The sequence below is a fragment of the Columba livia genome, chromosome 9 (assembly GCF_036013475.1).
Source record: "Columba livia isolate bColLiv1 breed racing homer chromosome 9, bColLiv1.pat.W.v2, whole genome shotgun sequence".
NCBI lineage: Eukaryota > Metazoa > Chordata > Aves > Columbiformes > Columbidae > Columba > Columba livia.
Genome location: NC_088610.1, coordinates 20,544,717 through 20,565,760, shown reverse-complemented (window position 1 = coordinate 20,565,760; position 21,044 = coordinate 20,544,717). Strand labels below are relative to the sequence as shown.

The 21,044-nt window shown below is 47.6% G+C and overlaps 2 protein-coding genes across 5 annotated transcripts; both read right to left on the bottom strand.

Moving 5' to 3' along the window:
* Nucleotides 1-121: 121 nt before the first annotated feature.
* Nucleotides 122-11,227, bottom strand: D2HGDH (D-2-hydroxyglutarate dehydrogenase). Of its 3 annotated transcripts, none has more exons than XM_013366704.3 (9): nucleotides 10,735-11,227; nucleotides 9,138-9,195; nucleotides 7,675-7,814; nucleotides 6,808-7,001; nucleotides 4,813-4,981; nucleotides 3,595-3,738; nucleotides 2,586-2,728; nucleotides 1,698-1,863; nucleotides 148-565 (listed from the first exon to the last, which is right to left on the bottom strand). In XM_013366704.3, the coding sequence occupies exons 1-9, from the start codon at nucleotides 11,210-11,212 to the stop codon at nucleotides 306-308; spliced, it is 1,752 nt and encodes a 583-aa protein (XP_013222158.2). In that variant the 5' UTR covers nucleotides 11,213-11,227; the 3' UTR covers nucleotides 148-305. The 3 variants fall into 3 exon arrangements, with proteins under 3 accessions (XP_064929112.1, XP_013222158.2, XP_064929111.1); XM_065073039.1 differs by having other exon boundaries at nucleotides 563-677; nucleotides 10,735-11,189; XM_065073040.1 differs by lacking the exons at nucleotides 9,138-9,195; nucleotides 10,735-11,227 and having other exon boundaries at nucleotides 122-565; nucleotides 7,682-7,814.
* A 121-nt stretch (nucleotides 11,228-11,348) lies between these two features.
* On the bottom strand, nucleotides 11,349-21,036 carry ING5 (inhibitor of growth family member 5). 2 transcript variants are annotated; one of them, XM_065073065.1, is made up of 8 exons: nucleotides 20,768-21,036; nucleotides 20,201-20,272; nucleotides 18,459-18,625; nucleotides 16,867-16,978; nucleotides 15,958-16,051; nucleotides 14,890-15,025; nucleotides 14,676-14,737; nucleotides 11,349-13,834 (listed from the first exon to the last, which is right to left on the bottom strand). In XM_065073065.1, the coding sequence occupies exons 1-8, from the start codon at nucleotides 20,802-20,804 to the stop codon at nucleotides 13,792-13,794; spliced, it is 723 nt and encodes a 240-aa protein (XP_064929137.1). In that variant the 5' UTR covers nucleotides 20,805-21,036; the 3' UTR covers nucleotides 11,349-13,791. The 2 variants fall into 2 exon arrangements, with proteins under 2 accessions (XP_064929137.1, XP_005501667.2); XM_005501610.4 differs by lacking the exon at nucleotides 20,768-21,036 and adding an exon at nucleotides 20,384-20,562.
* Nucleotides 21,037-21,044: the final 8 nt, after the last annotated feature.

Genomic DNA, 21,044 nt, shown 5'->3' with positions numbered 1-21,044 from the left:
CTGGCTAGTGCCACTTCACTAATAAATCAGAACAAACTAAGGTGAATATCCACACACAATATCTGCGTGCTTGGTTGCAGCATTCAGATTAAGTAAGAAACCCAGTCAAAACCAGTTAACATGTTCTTCAGAAAGAGTGGGCACCCCTGAGAGGAGAAACCATGTTCCTTTACTTGTTCCATCACACTAAAGAAATAAAACAAGGAGCGCTCCACGTGCTCAATCCACCAGTTTGTTCACGGCTAAAGTGCAGTTACGGAGCTGGAGACGCGGTCCCCGCGTGACGGTGTCTGCTCGCATCGCTCTCAGGAACCGGAGGGCAGCATCTTGTAGGGATTGAGGATCCCCTTGGGGTCCAGCATGGCTTTGAAACGCTGCATTAGTAAAACCGCCTCCTTGGCTTTGCTGTACCCAATGAACTGCTTCTTCTTGAAGCCCAGCCCGTGCTCCGCACTGATGCTGCCATTGCACCTCGCGGTCCACTCATAGACAAAGGGCTCAATGGCCTCCAGCAGGGAATGGCTGTAGGACTCCGCTGTGATGTTCAAGTGCAAGTTTCCGTCTCCTGGAAGAAAACATTGCAGAGGTGGGTCTGGAAGAACATCTCAGTGGCCCTGCAATGGGGCCTCACTGCTGCCTCCTCCACATAAACAACGGTGCCTTTGTTGGTCGCCAAACTGTGCGAAAAAGTACAAGTTCACGGTCCTTCTACAAACATCAGCCTCTGTGATTTTAAAATTCAAACAACTGTGCTGCATTAATTACTGACCCGCTGTGGAGACGACAACCCAAAGACTTGCCCAATGGTACTTCATAATGACCATTAGATTGTAATAGGGCCCTTCATCGCTTTCTTCCTATTATGTTGGTGCGATGTTCCGCATGCACTTTGGCACTGTGTCAACCGAAACAAAGCAAACAGAACATTTTCTCCTCCTGCCCCTTGCGCATGACGGTATTTGATTAAGCACATGGTTGCTGGGTATTCGGAAGCCAAAATACACAAAGATAAACACAACTCATTCATTCTCCCTCTTCCTGAATCCCAGCAAGCCATGACAGTACTCAGCTTAATCCCCAAGAGCTACCAGAGGCAGCCTTTGTTACGCAGACTTACCATCTCAAATAGAGCGTGTTGAAGAATGTTCTGTGTGTTTTGGTTTTGGTTTGGTTTGTTGGTTTTTTTGTTATTTTTTTAACACAACAGCTCTGCCAAGCTCCCAATTTACCTGCTTGTAAAACCAAATTAGTTTCAGAGCATTCTGACAAATGTACCGCCCTTCCTGCGCGTTGCCTTTTTCACTCTCTTCTGGAGGGTAAATGGCTCAGACAAAATCGATTTCCAATACAACTAATCACTTTTGCCAAGAAAGCGTTTATCTACCAAATGTATCTAAGTACATCAATCAAATTGATCTTCCAATTAAACAACCTACATACTTAAACAGAAAGTATAGAGCAAGAAGATACAAATGACCAGTTCAGCAGCCAGAAAACCTGCCACTAACATATGGAATACAGCCTGAAAGCATGAAATTCAAACATGAAGACCCTTATGCATCCTCCTCTTCTGACAGCTCTCGCCTATACATGCCTCTCGCTAACCTAAAAACAACCTTTAAAACTACCAGGAAGTTGCACAGCAAAACCTGGAGCGCAAAACACCAACCACCTCCTTTCCCAGCACCTGCGCTTACCCAAGTGGCCGTAGCCCACCACGTTTTTGGCCCTTGGGCCCAGCCGAGCCCTCGTGTCCGTCACGAGATCATACAGCTTCCCCACGGGGAGGGAGATGTCATATTTGTAGACGTGGCCGTCATGAGTGAGAGCCTCTGTGATCCTCTCCCGCAGGCTCCACAGCGCCTGGTGAATCAAAGAAATCCAAATAAACCCAGCACCTGTTGGGTTCCGCACTTCGCGGCACAGAAGGAAAAAGAGCCTCGAGTTTATTGCATAAAACATCAACCTTTGATTTTGCTTGCTACCCTCTGCCTCTTGGAATGCAGTAATAATGCTTTGTTGGCAGCACTGTATGGTTAAGTGATGCAGCAGCCTCCCCAAAGCTGTTCTGAGTTTCCCAAGACAGAGGGAAGTGGCTCCTCTACTCAACTGCAAGGGTTGGTTTGGGAACCGGGGCTGGAAGAAACACGGGTCAGAGTAAAATACTCATGTTTACTGGGCAGACACAAACCTCTCGCCCTCACTGAGACACGACGTGTCCCTCCTGTTCCCTGGGACCAGTCTCCGGCTCTAACACACTGAACTTTGCTCACTCCTGCCCTCACTGACAACTCAGCTTCTGGTTTCCATGGTTTTCAGGCAGTTTGAGTCCTACCCCAGCAACTACTGAAAGATGTAATTCATTATTGTGCTCCTTTCCACTGAAACCCCAAATACTCAAGCCTCCTGGGAAGAGTCCGCACTGGTAAATATTCTCTCTTCACGTCTGCATACACCAAATTAGCTACCACATCACTTGGGAACATTTATAGCAAACATCAGTGTGAACATTTCCCTATTAAAAATACAAATCCAAGCAGAGAATCCTGTCAAAGTCATTTACGTAAGAGGAAAAAATGCCTTGCCTTTATTTTCTTATCATCCGTTGCCACAGTTCCATCAGTGGCCAAGCCAGAGGACATGGCCTGTTCTAGGAAATTGTTCAATTTTTCTTCATCATGGGTCGAGTTGGAGCCTGAAGTTTCAATTAAAACATAAAAAGGGCTGCCTAAAAGTGAGGGAGAACAGAATAAGCAGGTGTTCTGTGGTAAAAGCACAGGAATTTAGCAGCGGTTCTGGAGCTTTTCCCCAGCTTGGCGCATTTCATGAGGTCGTTCTACTGCCCAGATCTCCCTGGTGCCAGGCGGAAAGGCAGCTTGGTGACAGTCCTTCATCTGTAGGGCACTTTATGTACACATTCTATCCTTTACCTCGCCACCACTTTTCAGAAAACTAGCAGTTTTCTGAGAACAAAGAGAAGCACAATGTTTAGAGAGGCTTTCACCAAACGTGCTTTTGTAATTGAATACTGGGTACAAAAATTACAGAACCATACAATCATTTTGGTTGGAAAAGCCTCTCAAGATAGAGTCCAACCATAACCCACACATGGCACTGCCCCATATCCCTGAGAACCTTGTCAATGTGCTTTTTCAACCCCTCCAGGGATGGTGACTCCAGTACTGCCCTGGGCAGCCTGTTCCAATGCCCCACAGCCCTTTGGGGAAGAAATTGTTCCCCACATCCAACCTCAACCTCCCCTGGCGCAACTTGAGGCCGTTTCCTCTGCTCCTGGCGCTTGTTCCTGGGGAGCAGAGCCCGACCCCCCCTGGCTCCAAGCTCCTTTCAGGCAGCTCAGAGATCAGAAGGTCTCCCCTCAGCTCCTGTTCTCCAGCTGAACCCCCAGGTCCCTCAGCCGCTCCCATCACACTTGTGCTCCAGCCCCTCACCAGCTCCGTTCCCTTCTCTCCACCCGCTCCAGTTATAAGGGATGCCCACATGCTCACTGTCACATATATATGTATCTATAAAACTAGGCTAAAAATCCCCAAGTGGAACAAATCCTCTTCCCTCCATCACAAATGACACTGGTACCTGTCACTGGGCTGGACAGCTTGAGATGTCTCTCAACCAGTTCCATGCACTTCTCATCCATGAACTCATAGGCAGACAGGATCTCGCCCAGCATGGCTCTGCAGGTTGTAAATGTTTCCAGGACCTTCGCAAAACTCTGACACCCTTCAGACAGAACACAGAGAGGAGTCAGGAAAAAAAATCCCCCCTATAACCTTGTAGAAAGTTTTAAAAAGTCTGTCAGGATTCAAGTCATCTTTCCCATCTCCAGAAAATGTAAATTGCTGTCCTGCGTGGGTTTAGATCAGCAGCTCCTGTCATGGTTTGAGCTGGGAAAGGTTTCAGACCAGAAGAGCAGGAGGATATAGCAATTACTCTTTGCTGTGGCAAGGGCCTCTTGAACGCTCTGAGACACTTCATACCAAAACGTCTGCCCCACCCTCCGTTCTCAGCAATCCATGAGAAATTTAAAGGCCACTTTGAGGGTCCAGGCAAATTCTGGGCTCCCCTGCACATATTCCACAGGTCTGTCAGCACCTGGAGTCTACTTGCCCCCTCCTCAGAGCCCCTGCTCTCAAGGCCACATCTGATATGAGCAAACTGAGAAGTCCTTGCTAGCCTTGGAGGCTTTTGAGAAAGAAATAAAACAGTTTCAGGAAAGCTCCCAACAAACAACTCTGTCAAAAAGCTCGCTGTCCCCAGACATGTCCCCTTGCCTCACCGGGCACCGGCAGACCAGGCCCTCATGTCCCCACCTGCGCCTTCATCCCACCAAGCCCCTGGCTCCCCTTCCCTTGCAGAGCAACCTGCCCTGGCAGGTGTTCTGCACATTTACACCACAGATATAAAATGTACTTTAACATATTAACACTGTATTATGGTTATAAACTGGAACACAGGAGGTTCCATTTAAATTTGAGAAGAAACTTGTTGGGGGTGAGGGTGTCAGAGCCTGGCCCAGGCTGCCCAGGGAGGTTGTGGAGTCTCCTTCTGTGCAGACATTCCAACCCGCCTGGACACCTTCCTGTGTAACCTCATCTGGGTGTTCCTGCTCCATGGGGGGACTGCACTGGATGAGCTTTCCAGGGCCCTTCCAGTCCCCAACATTCTGGGATTCTGGGATTCTTACCAGCTGATGCTGGCAGTGATGCTGAAGCAGATCAGCGCTCTCTTCTCTCCATCCCTATTCCCTTCCCAGCCTTTGAACTGAAGTGTGAGAATATTAATATCAGCTCCTACCTAGAAATGCCAGATTGACAGCCTTCGGTTTCTGAGGACAGAGTATGGAGACAGCAGTGATAACCCCCAAAGTCCCCTCAGAGCCGATGAAAAGCTGCTTCAGGTCGTAGCCCGTGTTATCTTTGCGCAGGGATGCCAGGCAGTCCAGAGCTGAGCCATCAGCCAGCACCTGTGGGGACACAGACACCCGGTCAGAGCACCGACAGAGAGATCTGCCGGCTGCCACCACGCTGAGGAAAAGCCGTAGCCCATTCCCACGGTCTCATCACCATTCCTCCATTCCCAGCTCTTCCTCCCCTCCACATCCTTACTGAGTCTTGCCCAAAACTTTTCTGCTTTATTACTTTTTTGTACGGTGCTGTTTGCACATGTCCCAGCAGGACAAGTGACAACAGAAGTTTGCTCTGTATTTCTCACCAGTGGGAAAATTCAGCTGCTCTTTGCAGCCCCAGCTCCTGTTATTCAACAGGAACAGGGAACACTATTTGAAACAGTGAAGAGTTAAGCAGAATGGAGTAAGCCCTCACCACTTGTGCCTTAAATCAAGGCTGAATGTCTCTACGACATGTTATCAAAGGCTGTTTTGACACTAGAGTGATTAAGCTTGGTGTGGGAAACTACAGCGGGTCCGTGGATCCCATGACAGAGGGCATGGGAACAGAAATTAGCCTTGAAGATATTAAGGCCTACTCATGAGAAAGATGGGAGTAAAGGAGTATCCGGAGATATTAAAGTGTACCCATGAGAGAGAAGGGAGTAAAAGAGTAACACTGACATTAGCAAAATTAGCCAATGATATGTTACTATTGCAGCCTGTAACCAACAGCAAAAAGACACGTGAACTGGTAAAGACTATATAAAAAGGTGTTTGTGGAAATAAATGGAGACTGCTGTTTGTACTTAAGAACTTGGTCTATGTTGTTTGTCTGTCTCAACCGTGACACCTGGGAGATAAAAGCTCTACATAATAAAAACAAACCAGGCTTTTGTTACCTGCCCAATTTATTTCCTATCAGCTCTCTACTCCCAAACCCTGAAATCTTTCAGAACCTCTGATCCCAGCCCTTGCACACAGAGGCACGGGCCTGCAGGGCTGAGGAATGAGAAAACCAGCAGACGAACCCAAACCGGACGGCTCTGTTAGAAGTTGAGCGAGCAGCCACGAGAAGAGACACTGCAGGACGGATTTAGCAGAGACTCGCGGCTCCACAGAGGAACCAGCGTCATGCAGGTGACTCGGAATCCCCACATCTCTCGCTGCCTGCTTCTCACTTCTCTGGATTAGCAAACCACCTCGTGGCACCTCTGTCACTAAGCTGACAGAAGCAGCGGCAGCAATAAGAGATGCCTCATGCACGAAGACATGTGTTGACCCTTCTCAAAAGAGCCATACAATACACAATTAAAGAGTGGGAGCCTTGAAATGAAGAAATAAACTTAACAGCAGAGTCAATTATACTGTTAAGTGGCATTCTTTATTTTATCAGAACTGGGGAGCTCTGGGGATCATCCTCCATAAGTGCTCCAAAGACTGGATGCTCTTGTGCTGCTTATATTCACATAATTATTACATATGCGTTACGGTTTTTGAAAATTTTGACATACATCTATACTATGAAATAGTTGAGGATGTTAGTTATAATCCCTTAATTTCTTTCTTAGAATACATCTATTAATTATTAAATATAAGCTAAGCACTCTGCTTCTAAACAATGTGTCACTTAACCTTCTGTCTCCCTCTTGTCATGCAGAAGGATCTAAAACTTGAGAAACATCCCCTCGTTTTGCAGGTGGTCAGAAAACATTGACTATGTCAATTGGTTAATGATGGGTATGTCTTTTGTAACTTAACCACAGTGTACATTAATTTGGCAGCTTCTCTTCAGCCTGGAGAGGAACTTGTCTGCATAATGGATAGCTAAGGGCTGGAACAGCAGAAAACAGTAAGAAGCGGAGGTTTAAATGCAGAAGCGAACTGCCAGGTACTCGCCTTACCACTTCCAGGCCCAGCACCGTCCCCCGCAGAGAGCCGTATCTCAAGAGCCGCAAACCGCCAGCATTTGTGGCCACGTTACCACCGACGTGACAGCTGCCTTTGGCTCCCAAGTCGAGCGGCATGACGAACCCCTGCTCCTCCACATACTCGTTGAGTTTCTCCAAGATGCAACCAGCTTGGCACACCAGGATTCCTGAAACAGAAACCTCCCGCTACAACCCAGTGCCCAAGGAGAAGGTGCCTCCTCAAGAGGAGGGATAAGTACAGGCAAAGGCAACCGCTTCTTCCTCCAAAACTTTTTGGGATTGAATTAAACACATGAGCAGACTGTGTGTGCTACAGGGCATTGTCCTGCCCCTCCTCAGGTCTAGGGGAGCTTTGCCATCTAGTCATCCACAACTCCGGGCTGGTAAAAACCAGTGACATTAAGTACATCTCTGCCTGTTTTTCTCTCTCTGTTTGAAGAACCGAAAAACTCAAACCTGGTTACTAACTCTCGAAATCCAAACAACCTCTAAGTTTTCCCCATCCCTCCCTTCCCTCTGCTAGTGCAACTACCACGTGCCCTCTTCAGCACTGTCATCCTGCTCCACCTGCTGGGTGTCTCACGGAGATTTATGAAGAGCTCATAGCATGCCCATGTTTCTCTTCTCTCCTTCTTCCTCCTGCCACCAGACATATTTTTACATCTGCTACTGTTATAACGTAAGGATTACACCAGCTGCAGGAGCCTGGATGAAACAAACCTCTGACCCTTGTGACGCCGCTGTACTGAACCTTGCTGATCCTACAGTTATCGTCTCCCAGGAAAAGAGCTGAGTTACGGCCTGGGCTCGTTTCCGTGCTTATGTCTCTACAATATTTACCAGACACCTTGTCAAAGCTGATGATCCGGTTCATGAGAGCAGTGGAGAGAATGATCTCATCGAAGACGGGAACGCTGCCCCCAACAAGGCCGGTGTTTCCCCCCTGGGGGTTCACTGCCAGGTTCCTCTCATAGCAGTACCTGGAAGGAAAAAGGTTTCTGAAGCCTTATGTATAACCCAGTCTATCCGAAGAGTTCCACCTCCCTGTGAAGGTGAGAGTGCCCAACACTCCTTAAAATGAAGCAGTGTTTAGCCTAAAGATTGATACAAGGGGGCAGTTTCACTGCAAAAGTGAGAAAGCGTGACTCCTCCCTCAACTCACCCAGCAATGAGCAGAGGAACGAACGCTTGGGGTTATGCCCATGCGTATTGATAGATCTGTCACACAACTCCTGCTTGGAAAGCCCAGCTCCCTGTCACACGTACGCTGTGTGCGCAGCAGTCTGTCAACAGCCCAACGTCCTCTGTAGGTTCTGAGACATCACCTCCAGCAGCAGTCCATCAGGCTTAAGACATTACTGCCCTACCCCTCCCCTCAAGAAATCAATGCCCTGTAGGCAAGAAGCACGTGCACCCACAGCTCAGCTGCTTCACTTCCCCGCTGCCGTGTCCCTGCAGAGCCCCAACCGGCACATCCATCCCAAACTCACACGCAGTCATAGAATCACAGAATGTCAGGGGTTGAAGGGCCCTGTAAAGCTCATCCAGTGCAGTCCCCCCATGGAGCAGGAACACCCAGATGAGGTTACACAGGAAGGTGTCCAGGCGGGTTGCAATGTCTGCAGAGAAGGAGACTCCACAACCTCCCTGGGCAGCCTGGGCCAGGCTCTGACACCCTCACCCCCAACAAGTTTCTTTTCCTATTTAAGTGGAACCTCCTGTGTTCCAGTTTGCACCCATTGCCCCTTGTCCTGTCACTGGTTGTCACCCAGAAGAGCCTGGCTCCATCCTGCTGACACTCCCCCTTTCCATATTGATCCCCATGAATGAGTCACCCCTCAGTCTCCTCTTCTCCAGCTCCAGAGCCCCAGCTCCCTCAGCCTTTCCTCACCCGGGAGATGCTCCACTCCGTTTAGCATCTTGGTGGCCACGCTGGGCTCTCTCCAGCAGTTCCCTGTCCTGCTGGAACTGGGGTGATAGTTCTGTGTGTCAATACAGACAAGCGACACTGCCTACCCACCAGCACACGCATACCCCTGGACTAGCAGCAGAGTGCAGCATCTCTTGTCCTGGGAGCAGCTGGAACAATTGGTACTTGAGGAAACACCGGGAGTACAATGGTTATAAAGTGCAGAGGGAAGAGCTGAAGCCACCAGAGCTCAACCACAAGACACGCAGCCAAGACAACAACTTCAGCGACTCCAATGCTTGAGCAATCAGTGCCTGAACCTCCAGATGTGGAGCCTCCTGGAATAAACCTGAGTTTCCTCAGCACAAAGCCCAGAGGGAAAGTTTCACGTTACCTGAGGATTTGCGATACCTCCGCTGTTGTCTGCGGCTTCAACATCAGCTGGCTACAGCCTGCAAGGAAAACAAGGGACAATCAGGGCGAGTTGTGGGCTCTAAAGAGGCTGGGAAGAAAAAGGTGGCAAGGCACAACATCTGAAATAACAACGCTCTCTCCAGAATCAAAGTCAAGCCAATTAGGAGAATCTAAGTTAAAAAGAAACAAGCTGTTGTCAAGATACTAATGTCAATTCTCACTAGAACTTCGAGTTATCCAATAATAACGGTCTTTGCTGCTTCCATTGAAGTCACTGGCAGGACTCCCAATGATACAAGGAGCAGAATCCAGTTAATAATTTGCAAGCTGCTGGTTCAGTAAGAGTCTTAGTAATTACACAGATGGTCATATTAAGAAGTTTAGACAAAAGTAATTTTGTGGTTTTTTGTTTATTTGTTTTTTTAAAGATAAATATAGAAGAGAAATTCTGTTGTGATAGAAAATTACTGAAGGCTTAGATTTCAGAGACAGAAGGTGATGAATCATCTGATGTCATAAAATGTGGTGGACAAATTGTAACAGAACTGCATAACAGATATCAAGATGGGCATAAAGAACAAGTCTGTATGAAATTCTACCTTTAGGTGTAATTACATGCTGAGTTTTGCATCGCTGGAAGCAACTGATTTCAGTAGGGCTGTGAAAAGTATAAATTAGCATATTGCATGTTCCCTCCACTGTGGTGCAGAGTGATTTTGACCACTTTCAAAACATTTTCAGCAGCAAGTTTTCCCTTGAAGCGCCGGAAAAGCCTTGTCTGTGTATGTAGGCTTGGCTGCCAGTGGGAGCATTGGGAAATGCGTTATAATCTCATGGAATCTTCGAGAAAAGTAACAGAAAATTCACAACGCTTACAATAAATTAACAAGGCTCAAAATTATTTACTTATTTAAAAACAGAAGTCTGAAAGATTACCAGAAAGGAATTCTCAAGGGAATATTTTCTATGGGGAAACCTCATTTTGCCTGGTCTGTAGGGACGTGGTCTGTAAGGACATGGCCTGCTATAAACAGTGAAGAGAAGCTGCCAAATTAATGTGTATTGTGATTAAGTTACAAAACACATACTCATCATTAACCAATTGACATAAATGCTTTCCGACCACTAAAACGAGAGGCTATTTCTCAAGTTTTAGATCCTTCTGCACAACAAGAGGGAGACACAGGATTAAGTGACACATTGTTTAGAAGCAGAGTGCTTAGTTTACGTTAGCTAATAATTAATAGTTGTATTGTCAGTAAGAAACTAAACAACTGTAACTAACATAATCAATTATTTCTCAGTATCGATGTAGTATGTCAAAATTTTCAAAAATTGTAATGAATATGCAACAATGTGAATATAAGCAACACAAGAGCGTCCAGTGTTTGGAGCGCTTATGGAGGATGATCCCCAGCGCTGATAAAATAAAGAATGACGTTTAACGGTGTATTTTAGTCTGGTGGTAAGTTTTTTAATCTGTTCCACGAGAGATTTTTCTCCGGCCGACTTTTCACTCCGGTACCTTAATGGAAGCTGAGCGGAGGTATTACCCAAGCTGCTGCTCCCCCACTCACCCCGCACCGACCGCAGCCAGTCCACATTGAAGGGCTTCAGCTCCTCCGGGTCCGTCACGACCCTGCCCGGCAAGACCCGCTCGAAAAAGGCCACGTCTCGGTCGCCCACCGTGGCGAACGGCAGCCGCCGCACCCCGAACCGCTCGCTGGTCAGCGCGACCTCCCGGCGGCTGCGGGACGCTGCGTGGAAGCCCCTCAGGGCGCGGAACCCCGCGGCCCACGGGCTGCAAACCCCCAACGCGGGCACACGGTTCCCCCGGTGAGGCGGCACCGGAGCACAAGGCGGGACCCGCCCGCGGCTGCTCCTCAGGCAGCTCAGCGAGGCCCAGCGGCGCCAGGCGGGGCGGGAGGCGGCGGAGGAAACCGCCATGGGCGCCTGGGTGCGGGCTCCGGGCCCGTTCCGCCTTAGGACGCGCTGGCCCCGCCAGGCCCAGGGCAGCGCCGCCGCCCTCAGCACGCACAGGGCGCATGCGCGCATCCCGGCAGCGCTGGCTCTGCCAGGCCCAGGGCAGCGCCGCCGCCCTCAGCGCGCACAAGGCGCATGCGTGCAGCCCCACAGCGCGGCAGCACCCCCTAGCACCTGGAGGCCCGCCCGCAACACGAACTCGCACATCTCAAGTTCCCAAAAATACTTTATTTATAACAATATATCCATTATCACATGATTCAAAAATACAGATATACTTTTTTTTTTTTTAACTTTAAATTCCTTTTAATAAAAAGATTTATTTTCCATTTACAAAGGGAACACGGATCTAATTCCTTTAAAAAAATAGAACGATCGAGTTAAAGGCATTTCACCTCCAGTTTGGATGAGCTGGGATAAAGCTGAACCCCGCGGGGATTTGGGGGTTTCGACAATCTTTAGCAGAACATTCCTTTATGTATCACAGTCTCATTCACCCTTCTCCAGAAAAGCGTAGTTAAACACTGTACATTCAAAATTCAGGAGAAAGATTAAAATCCTTTCATAGGCAAAAATGAAGGCCTAACGGTATTTCATGTCAATAAGGGTTTTAAAAAACAAAAGGAAATATCTCTAAAGCCAGGCATGAGCGGCCAAGGAGCCTCTCAGAGCCCCGTGCTGGTGCATTCCCAGTGGGACGGTTTATTGCTGGTACGAGATGTCAGATGTCGACACCATAAAGTCATAAAGAAGAGGATGTTGTACCTCACGCTACTTCCTAGTGAAGCACCTTTCTGAAAATAAAACCCAAATGGCATTAACTCTAGTCTCCAGGATGCATTGTCTGTGTGCTTTCCCAGTGCCATCACAACGGCAACAGCGACAAATGCGCATTGTCCCGCAGAGACACCTACAGAAATTCATACACAACGCGCAGCATCGCGCTTTAAATGGAAGGACCCTAGAAACCTGGGCTTTTCCCACAGCAGACGCAATAAATCACACTGTCCACAGGGAAGCTGTCTCAGTATCGAGAGGTTTCTTCTGTCAGTCCCGACTTGCAGCATCTGCAAAGCCCGACAGAGCGGAGCAGGGAAGGAAAATTGGCGAGAACCGCCTTCTACTTTCTTCAATCACAAAACACAAGTGAGAGGTCAGTGTAACGGGGGAAAAAAGTCTTTTTCTTTTGGAAACAGGTGCCAGAATCTGACTAGAAGCGTTTTTTGTTTTCCTTCTTTATCCAAAAGGCCAAATTCACAGACCCTGGACCATGCTGCTGCATGGGTAGTTGCATTGGGGCTGTTTTATTTTCCCTCTCCACCAGCAAAACCACCTATCCCCGAAACATCTTTTATAGTAGGGGGATAAGCCCCATAATACAGGGGATATATATGAAGACAAGAGTGATCTCTACTCTTCCCTCAATTTCTGCCTCCTCTATAACTCACAGGAAGGAAAAAACACAAAAACTTGTGTTTTCCTACTCCTGATTTCCTTCTCTTCCTTCCCCTGTGGTGACAGCAAGGATTCACATGGTGACAGCAAGGATTCACATTCAGAACCTGAAAGGCAGCTTAAAGAGATCAACAAGACGCAAATGGACCCCCATTCTAAAAACCAGAAGAGACAAGGGGTAGTTTGCAAACATTGCTGCTCAATGGCTTTCTTCAACAGCAAATGCTGTTCAACCCCCCACACGTCCTCAAGTCCTTCTCTTAAAAACTCTTCTCCCAAGTGCCACGCAGGCAAATAAGAGTCAGAAAAAAATCAGGCCTTCATCTTATTTTATGAATAAATCCGACCTTCTAAGAATACTGTAGGTTTCATCTTCACAGTAAGGGACTTAAAGGATCTTCAGAGAAATGGAAACGGCCAGGAAAGGTAACGCGCTCTCAACTGTTACGAGTAAATGCTGCAGGACAATTCCTTTGCTATGTAAAGGTTTTCTCCCCAAAGAGACCAGCCTTTTCTAGAAGCGGGTGTAAAGTCAAACAGTTCGCTTCTGTTCAGGTTTGTGTGTAGGGGGGGCAAGATCAAGTAAAATAAAGGCAGTGCGGAGGTAGACAGAAGAAATTCCCCAAAAAGAAAAGATGCGATCACAGCTCTATCCCATCCCTGCCCTGTCAGCGCTTGGCTTCGAGGAAACGGACACTGGGAACAGGTCACCAGCTTTCCCGTTCCTTTCTGTGCTAAAAAACGGCACAACTAATCAACTTCACACCTAAATATGGAGCCAACGTCTTCTGTGTAGGCTGCTCTGGAGAAAACCCCTTCTTCCCTACCACACCAAGCTCCACATTAAGCAATTTCCATGAAGACATGGGTATTTCCTTCTCCTGCAACGTGGCTTCACAGACTCCGATGAACTAGCGGAGACCACAGGCACTTCATCGTAACGGCGATTTCAGTGCTGGGCAAGCGTGACACAAATAAAACCCCTGTGGCAAAGGGATTTGGGACTCTCTCCCCAAGTCATTTTCTTATGACAGGACGGGAATAACAACTGGCCAGTGGATAATTAAATATCATACCAGAAAAAGAAGGGTAGGTTAGAAAGAAAAACAAACAAATAATCAAAGATAATATTGCAACATGAGTGGAGGAATATATTAAATTCTTCTTGCCTCGGAGGACACATTCCCCTCTACTCCTTACTTCTTTTTCTTTCTTTCCTGAACACAACGAGGACAAAACCTACATGGAAAGAGAGGCAGTGATTAGTTCCTGAAGTTAACGACACATAGCCCAAAACCTTTTTATTATTTGGGAACGAGTGGGTGGGAGGGTGGTCTAAAAGCAGCCCATTCCAGTAAATGCACCAATTTCCAGGACATTGCTGGAACAAATGGACAAAGGGAACTGCAGCAGCTCGGGTGGGTAGAAGTGACAGCACTGGGAGGGTCCCAGGGCTTGTGATTCACTTGATTTCCTTCTCCTACAAGTTGCTCCAAGTAAAAAGAAAGTTACTCCAAGTAACCCCTCCAAGTTTGCCACACAAGCTTCCTCAATGGGCAAATGAAAATAAACACGTTCCTCTGACTCATTCCTTCCTCTAACTCCGACTTAAGCCTGCTTCTGATGGGCACCTTGTCAATTAGACAAGAGGAGCCCATTAAATAGAAACTAAATACAGAACAAGCCTACGGTTCTTTCCAAGATGAGCACATAAATAGAACCTAGAGCAGGCTTCAAACTCTGCTTCCAGAAGCGGAAAAATGTGATAACACAGCAAACCTGAGCTGGATCACATACACATGCACACAAGCCTCACATCGAAACCTGCTGCTTATTGCACAGTTTTGCATATGCCCAGGTCCTTGTCTTGCTCCCACTAGAATCTAAAGGCTCCTGTGGAAGGAGATATTAGGAAAAAGGTTCCCCTTGTACCTTCTACCTTCGCACAAACGCAATCCCAAACCGTAGAGGATACAAGAGCAAAGCTTCTCTGTCAGGAAGGGTCACAATGGGGTTTTGCAATTCTTGAGGGATAATTTAGCTGGATAAAAATCAGAAAGCCGTATGTTGTCATACTCACCACTTCCCTTTTGGCTTGGTGGTGAGGTCCACACAGGCAAAGTGGAACCACTCGATGGGGCACTGCAAAACAGAAAGGAAAAACCCTCAGAAGAGATGCTCAGCGTTTCACAAACGTTCACTTTGTACAATCTAATCGAGTGAGTCCCCCCGCTAGGATTTCACAGCGCTGTGATGCAGCAAACACCTGAAAATAAATCATCTCCAGTGCTTACGTCTGGGTTGTCACAGCCGATCATCTCTCCGTAGGACACCTGGTGACACAAGCAGTAGGTGGGTTCGTTGGGGTCCACCGGCATGTCCAGGACATCCGAGGGATGCACCGACAGGATGGTGTCAGCAAACTCAGACCTGCAGACGAGGAAAAGGTTGAGGACAAAACACTCGGCACCCACAGGCAACACCATGTCCCCAAGATCTAAATCTCACCTGGGAAAAGCGACTTTAACAAGATCTTCCCTAAAACACTCTGACTCTACATTAGAGTTTAGACCACGTTATCACATATTAGCCAATAATTAAAAAAATAAGATAGGTTTGATCAAACCCAAACCATGAGCTTGACTATAAAGGATTAAGAGAATCATTTGCAGACACCAGGGCTACAATAACAAAATTAACCTACAGATCACTTCTCCTTCTTCACAGAAGAATATCCCCCACCTCCTAATCTGTTTTAATATACGCTATTATCTCGTTATCCGGTACGAGTGAACCTGCCTGCTCTGACAGGAATGTACTGAGTTTAGTTTTCTACCCGTCCTGCAAACATCAGAATTGACAGAGTCCCTTTACTACACATCGTATCACAGAGGGGACATGCTTTGCTCCTTGCTTCACAAAACCAAATTAGGTTATTCAATACTATCTAAAGACACAATTCTCTGAAAACAACCCCCAGAATTCCCCAAGAGTTCTAGATAAAAATATGACATCCGTTTTTCTCTTGATGGGCATGTGTTAGCTTTTACAATCAAGATCACAAGCAACTGTTAAAAATAGCCCCGTGACAAAAATCAAAGCTATTTTCCCCCAGCTTGCCAAGAGCAGTGAGGCTGATCTTGTCCTTCCAGCCCGAGGGCATTCCAGGCACGCTGAGTTTCCACGCGCCGAGCAAGGAGTTAATTAACAAAGCAGGACGATAATGAAACGGAGTGAGACCACAACACTCCCACCGCCGCTCACCGGCCAGACCTGAGTCATAAATAGGGTAACACGAGCTTGTGGAAAATTCATGAAGTGTCAAGGCCGAGTCCCCGCAGCTGCGGCTGGGTCCGTCTTACCCTCCTTTGAGTTTCTTTTTCTTGGGTGTATCTTCCTCAGACGCTCGCCTGCCTCGGCCGCGGGAGCTTCTTTTGTCCTTCTGACTCCGTCCCTCTGTAAAGGGAAAATATCCATCATTTCAACCAATTTGAAGACCAGAAACATCTCCAAACGTTTTGCCTTCGAAGCGTTTATCATTTTGAAAACCTTATTTCATACATAAGCGAATACAAAACGCTGATTCTGAAATGCGTTTTTGTGGCACAAACGGGCAAGTAGTAGAGCAAGAAACTCTTGCGTTCACAATTTTGGCAATTAAATCACTGCAGCACAATACGAGCCCGTATCATTGCACACGATATAAATAGCATCATATTTGATTAGACATGCTGTAATATTTCCTTTTAAAACCTCAGTACGCTTATAAACGCTCAGCCAGTCAATTGGTTACTCAATAACTAACGTAACTTATTTTAATCCATTACCTTACCCCTTATTTCACAGTTCAAAGGCATAAAGTTGCGCTGGCATTCGCCACGCTCGGGTTTCACTGTTGTCACACGAGATTTCCACTACACATTACAATAAATGGTACTGTGCCTTTAACTCCTAACTTTTCCCACTGTTCTTAGCTCGATTAGCACTCAAATTCTGGCAAAAGGAGGAAAAAAAGACAAACGTCGTCTCCTCAAAAAGAGCTTAGAACTGACTCAGTAACAGTTCAAGCCTGAAGCTAAAACTGTTACACTCCAGAGCTGTAAGAACACCAGCTAGAATTTTCCTCATCTACTGCCCGCTGTAAATATTTGAAGAGTACTAAAAATAAGTAGAGAAGACACTATGGTGTAAACTTTTCTCCCTCCAGAAAACTTTGGCCTTTCTGGTTCGATACGCACAGAAGGGTTGTCAAGCGCCTCAAAGTTACGCACTTTTCAGGCTTCTTGATCCAGAGTTTTCAAAGTCGCTGCCTTCCAGTTTATCTTTCAGATCCGCTTCGAAGCGCGCCAGGTCGGCGTCCAGCCGGCGGATGTGCTTGTCCACCTGCGCAAAGAGCAAACCGCAAACTCAATTAGGAAACAATACATTAAAATCCTCAAATGAGAACAGGAAGGTCTGGTGACTTGGCCCTTATCGGCACAAATGGGAATATGTGACTTCAGAGCAAGGCGTGAAAGGGGGAGCAAACTACGGACCAAAGGGAAATGGGAGATGCAAAGGGAATTAGCACACAGGAAAAATAGAAAAAGCCAGAGGAAAACAGGCAAAACAAAAGGATCCAGTTCCTCTACAGACAAAGGAAAAGGGGAGGAGATGGCACAAAGGAGAGTCAAAGCAACTCGGACTCACGGGTTGCAGAACGAAACAAGATGATGAGAAGTATTAAAAATAACTTTTTTCTCCTTGCAATTTTCAAAATGCCCATGAAAAGTGTTGAGATCAGCCTGTTTTCCCCGGCTTTTCACTGGGATCCTCTTAAAAGAAATTTAGTAATAAATACAGGCTTCTGCTGACTCCAATATTGACAAAAATCCACGCTCAGCAAGTTCCTTGTACCATCCTGGCTACAATAATGTAGTTTTCAGAACAGAGAAGTAACAAAGGTATTTCAAGCCACCCCCAGATTGTGTTTCTGCAGCACCTTGTCCCCAAATTAGCCATTATCTAGAACGCTTCTCCATCCCTGTGAAGTAATTTCCCTTCCTGCAGTATTTGATGGCAATAAGCATCTTTAGAAGCTGGAGGAAACACACCAAGTACAGTTAAACGGATAAAATAGAGAGAAAGAAAAGTTGTTCAAGGGACAGCTAAATGGACATAACGAGTAGGGGCAGAAGAAAAGTGGAAAGCTGCATCTTAAAGTAATGATATTTTCCTATCAGGTCTATTGAGGGAAGTTTGATGTCCAACATACAACCAGAATGGTGGAGCTGACATGGCCGCTCTGACACTTGGAAAACAAGGAAACTGAAGAGATTTCCTTTAACTCTTCCACAATGTAGAATTCTACTTCAAAAATGTTGCTTACAGGTAAGAGCAGCCCTAAGTAAATCACCGGGTGACCAGGGAGCCGCCGGCGAGGAGGGAGTGGGGTAAGTTTGCTGACATTATTACATATCAGAGCAATCAAAAAATCTCCAAGCAGGATCACAAAATCATAGAATCACTTAATCCCAGGTTGGAAGGGCCTACAAGGATCATCTGGTCCAACCTTTCCTGGCATAATCCCAGCTTAGATGAGCTGGCCCAGCGCCTTATCCATCTGAACCTTAAATGTGACCAACATTGGAGAATCCACCACTTCCCTGGGGAGATTATTACAATGCCTGATTGTTCTCATAGGGAAAAAATCCCCTCTTGTGTCATTTAAGCCTACTTGACACAGAACCCATAAAACAAGAGGAGGCTTCCTGGAGAGGGCAACAGTAAGAACAATAAGCTTGCAAACTCCTACTTTGTTTCAGTCAGATATTCCAGAGCAAACCCCCTTTTTAAGAGGAGCCCCGCTGGCCGCAATCCTCACCATCTCGTAGGTCTGCATGGCCAGCTGCACTTTATCGTCGCTGTACTCCTTGCATTTGCTGTAGGCGCTCTGGATTTTCTTCAGGTGTTCCACTCGCTCCTCGGGCAACATGTTCTTCACCGATTCGATGTATTCTGCGGCGAGACTGTCAATTTCTGCTTTCTTATCTGAAAAGCACACGTGAGAAAGTCATCACCCAAAGGCACCGTTTTCTCCTTCTACCTCTCCACAGTACTTACAAGACCCCTCCTGACAGTTTTTCTGGCTTCCCCATATCCCTTCATGTATCTACATTTCTTTAAAAAAATTGAAACAAGCGTATTCACTCTTCAACATTTGTGCGATTCTGACTTCTTAAGTGTTTCACAGTTAAATTCAGAGGAGGAGCTCAAATTTCAGACCAGAAACAGACCCACGTGTTCACAAACTTCAGCCTCTGCCCACAGGCAGAACATTACACTTGCTGTGCAGCTGTTTACCATTCTAATGCTTCAAATTGAAAGTCTTTAACATGCAAGCAGATACCAAGATAAGCCTCAAAAAAGATTTAGTCTTGCAAGTCAGGGCAATTACAGCTCACTAGTTGTGCAAATATGCACAAGCGAGGCCGTCCAAGAGGCCACTGGGTGCAGCGATCACAGGGCAACAAACTAACACAAAGCTGTTGGGAAAAAATCTAATTCTACGAGCTGGAGTCCTCTTGGAAACAGGTCGAGAAAGGGAAGAGCGGTAGAGGGGAGATGTGTCCTCATCCTTCAGGTGGAGGATCTGGCCAGACTCACCGCAACCCCTGAAAGTGTCGTCATTATCACCTAAATGAATGAATCCTGTTGGCAACTGCCAACCTATGGATATGTAAATCCTGTCAGCTTTGGTCAGTCTGCTCACATGACAAAGAGGCACTTGCAAACACCTCAACAGGCGCTACAGGCACCGCTGACCTTGCAGCTGTAGACATTTTGAAGCTGCACAATTCACTGTCTTGCTTTAACACATCTCGAGACTGTTGGATAAAGTGTCCCTGAGCTGAACGTCACTCATTAGACGCTAAAATGATTATGTAACCAATATGCAAATGTGCAACCAACTGGTTCTTCAGGGGTCTCCTGAGGGAGATATGGTTTTGTAAATAACATCTGGTACTTTTCTATCTGGTGTGTTTGACTGTATTCCAGCATCCAGGCTTGGGCAGCTCTATAATAAACAGTACCTTGTATCTTGAAACAGAAAAATAAGCTTAACAGCAGAGCCAATTGTACTGTTAAGCGGCACTCTTTATTTTATCAGTGCTGGGGAAGATCATCCTCCATTAGTGCTCCAAACACTGGATGCTCTTGCGTTGCTTATATTCACATAATTATTACATATGCATTACAATATTTGAAAATTTTTACATACATTTATACTAAGAAATAATTGATTATGTTAGCTATAACTGTTTAGTTTCTTACTTACAATACATCTATTAATTATTAGTTAAACATAAAGTAAGCACTCTGCTTCTAAACAATGTGTCACTTATTCTTCTGTCTCCTTCTTGTCATGCAGAAGGATCTAAAACTTGAGAAACATCCCCTCGTTTCGCAGGCGGTCAGGAAGCACTTATCTCTTGTCTAATGGTTAATGATGGGTACGTGTTTTGTAACTTAATCACAGTGCACATTAATTCAGCAGCTTCTCTGCACTCAGTCTGCTCAACCGGGCTCATTCACGGTCACCCTGTGCTGGGCCAACAAGCGCACCTTCCGTCCTCTGATCCAGCTCCCGCATCAGCTGGAAGTTCCTCTGCAGCTCACACGGCAGGTTCTCGATACCTGGAACGGAAAGATCCATCAGCTCCACCGCTCGTTCTCCCGCCGAGACCCCCGCAGCCCCGGCTCCTCGCACGGGGAAGCCGCAGTGACTGCGCGTTTGGCTCAACGTACCGTAAAGCGCCCGTTGGCACCGGGAGAACGGACGGACACGCTCGGGCCCCGCGGTGGCGGCGCACAGGAACCGCGGAGCCCGCGCATGGTGCTCCCGGGCGGCGGGGGCCGGCGCGACCCGGCCGGTGACACCGCGGGGACCGCCCGGAGGGGCCGCTGCGGCCGGGCCGGCGTCTCCGTGCCACCCGCCATGGCTTCCGCGCCCGGCGCGCAGCGATGACGCAGCGCGGCGGCGGCTGATGACGCAGCGCGGCACCGCCCCCCCGGCCAGCCCGTGGCGCAGCTCTAATTCCCGCCACCGCCCCCGCGGCTGCCGCTGTGTCCGCCGTTTACCCCCCCCCCGCCCCCAGCCACCCGCCGCCCCCCCTCCAGCCCCGCGCTCACTGTCCAGGTAGTGCTCCAGGTACATGGCGGTCGCCATCTTGCGCCCCGCTTCCCGCCGCCGCTTCCCGCCGCCTGCCGGGCCCGCATTACAAGCGCCGCGGCTCCGGCCTCATCCCATATTCACAGCGCGCCCAGCGCCTATTGGTCGCCGGGGACGCTCCTGCTGAATATTCATGAAGGAGCGTGCCCGTCGGGGGGCGGAGCCTCGCTTCCCGCCTCACGGCGTAACCTCAGCGCCTCCACGTCCGTCGGCTGCCTAGAGCGGCCCTGGGATTGG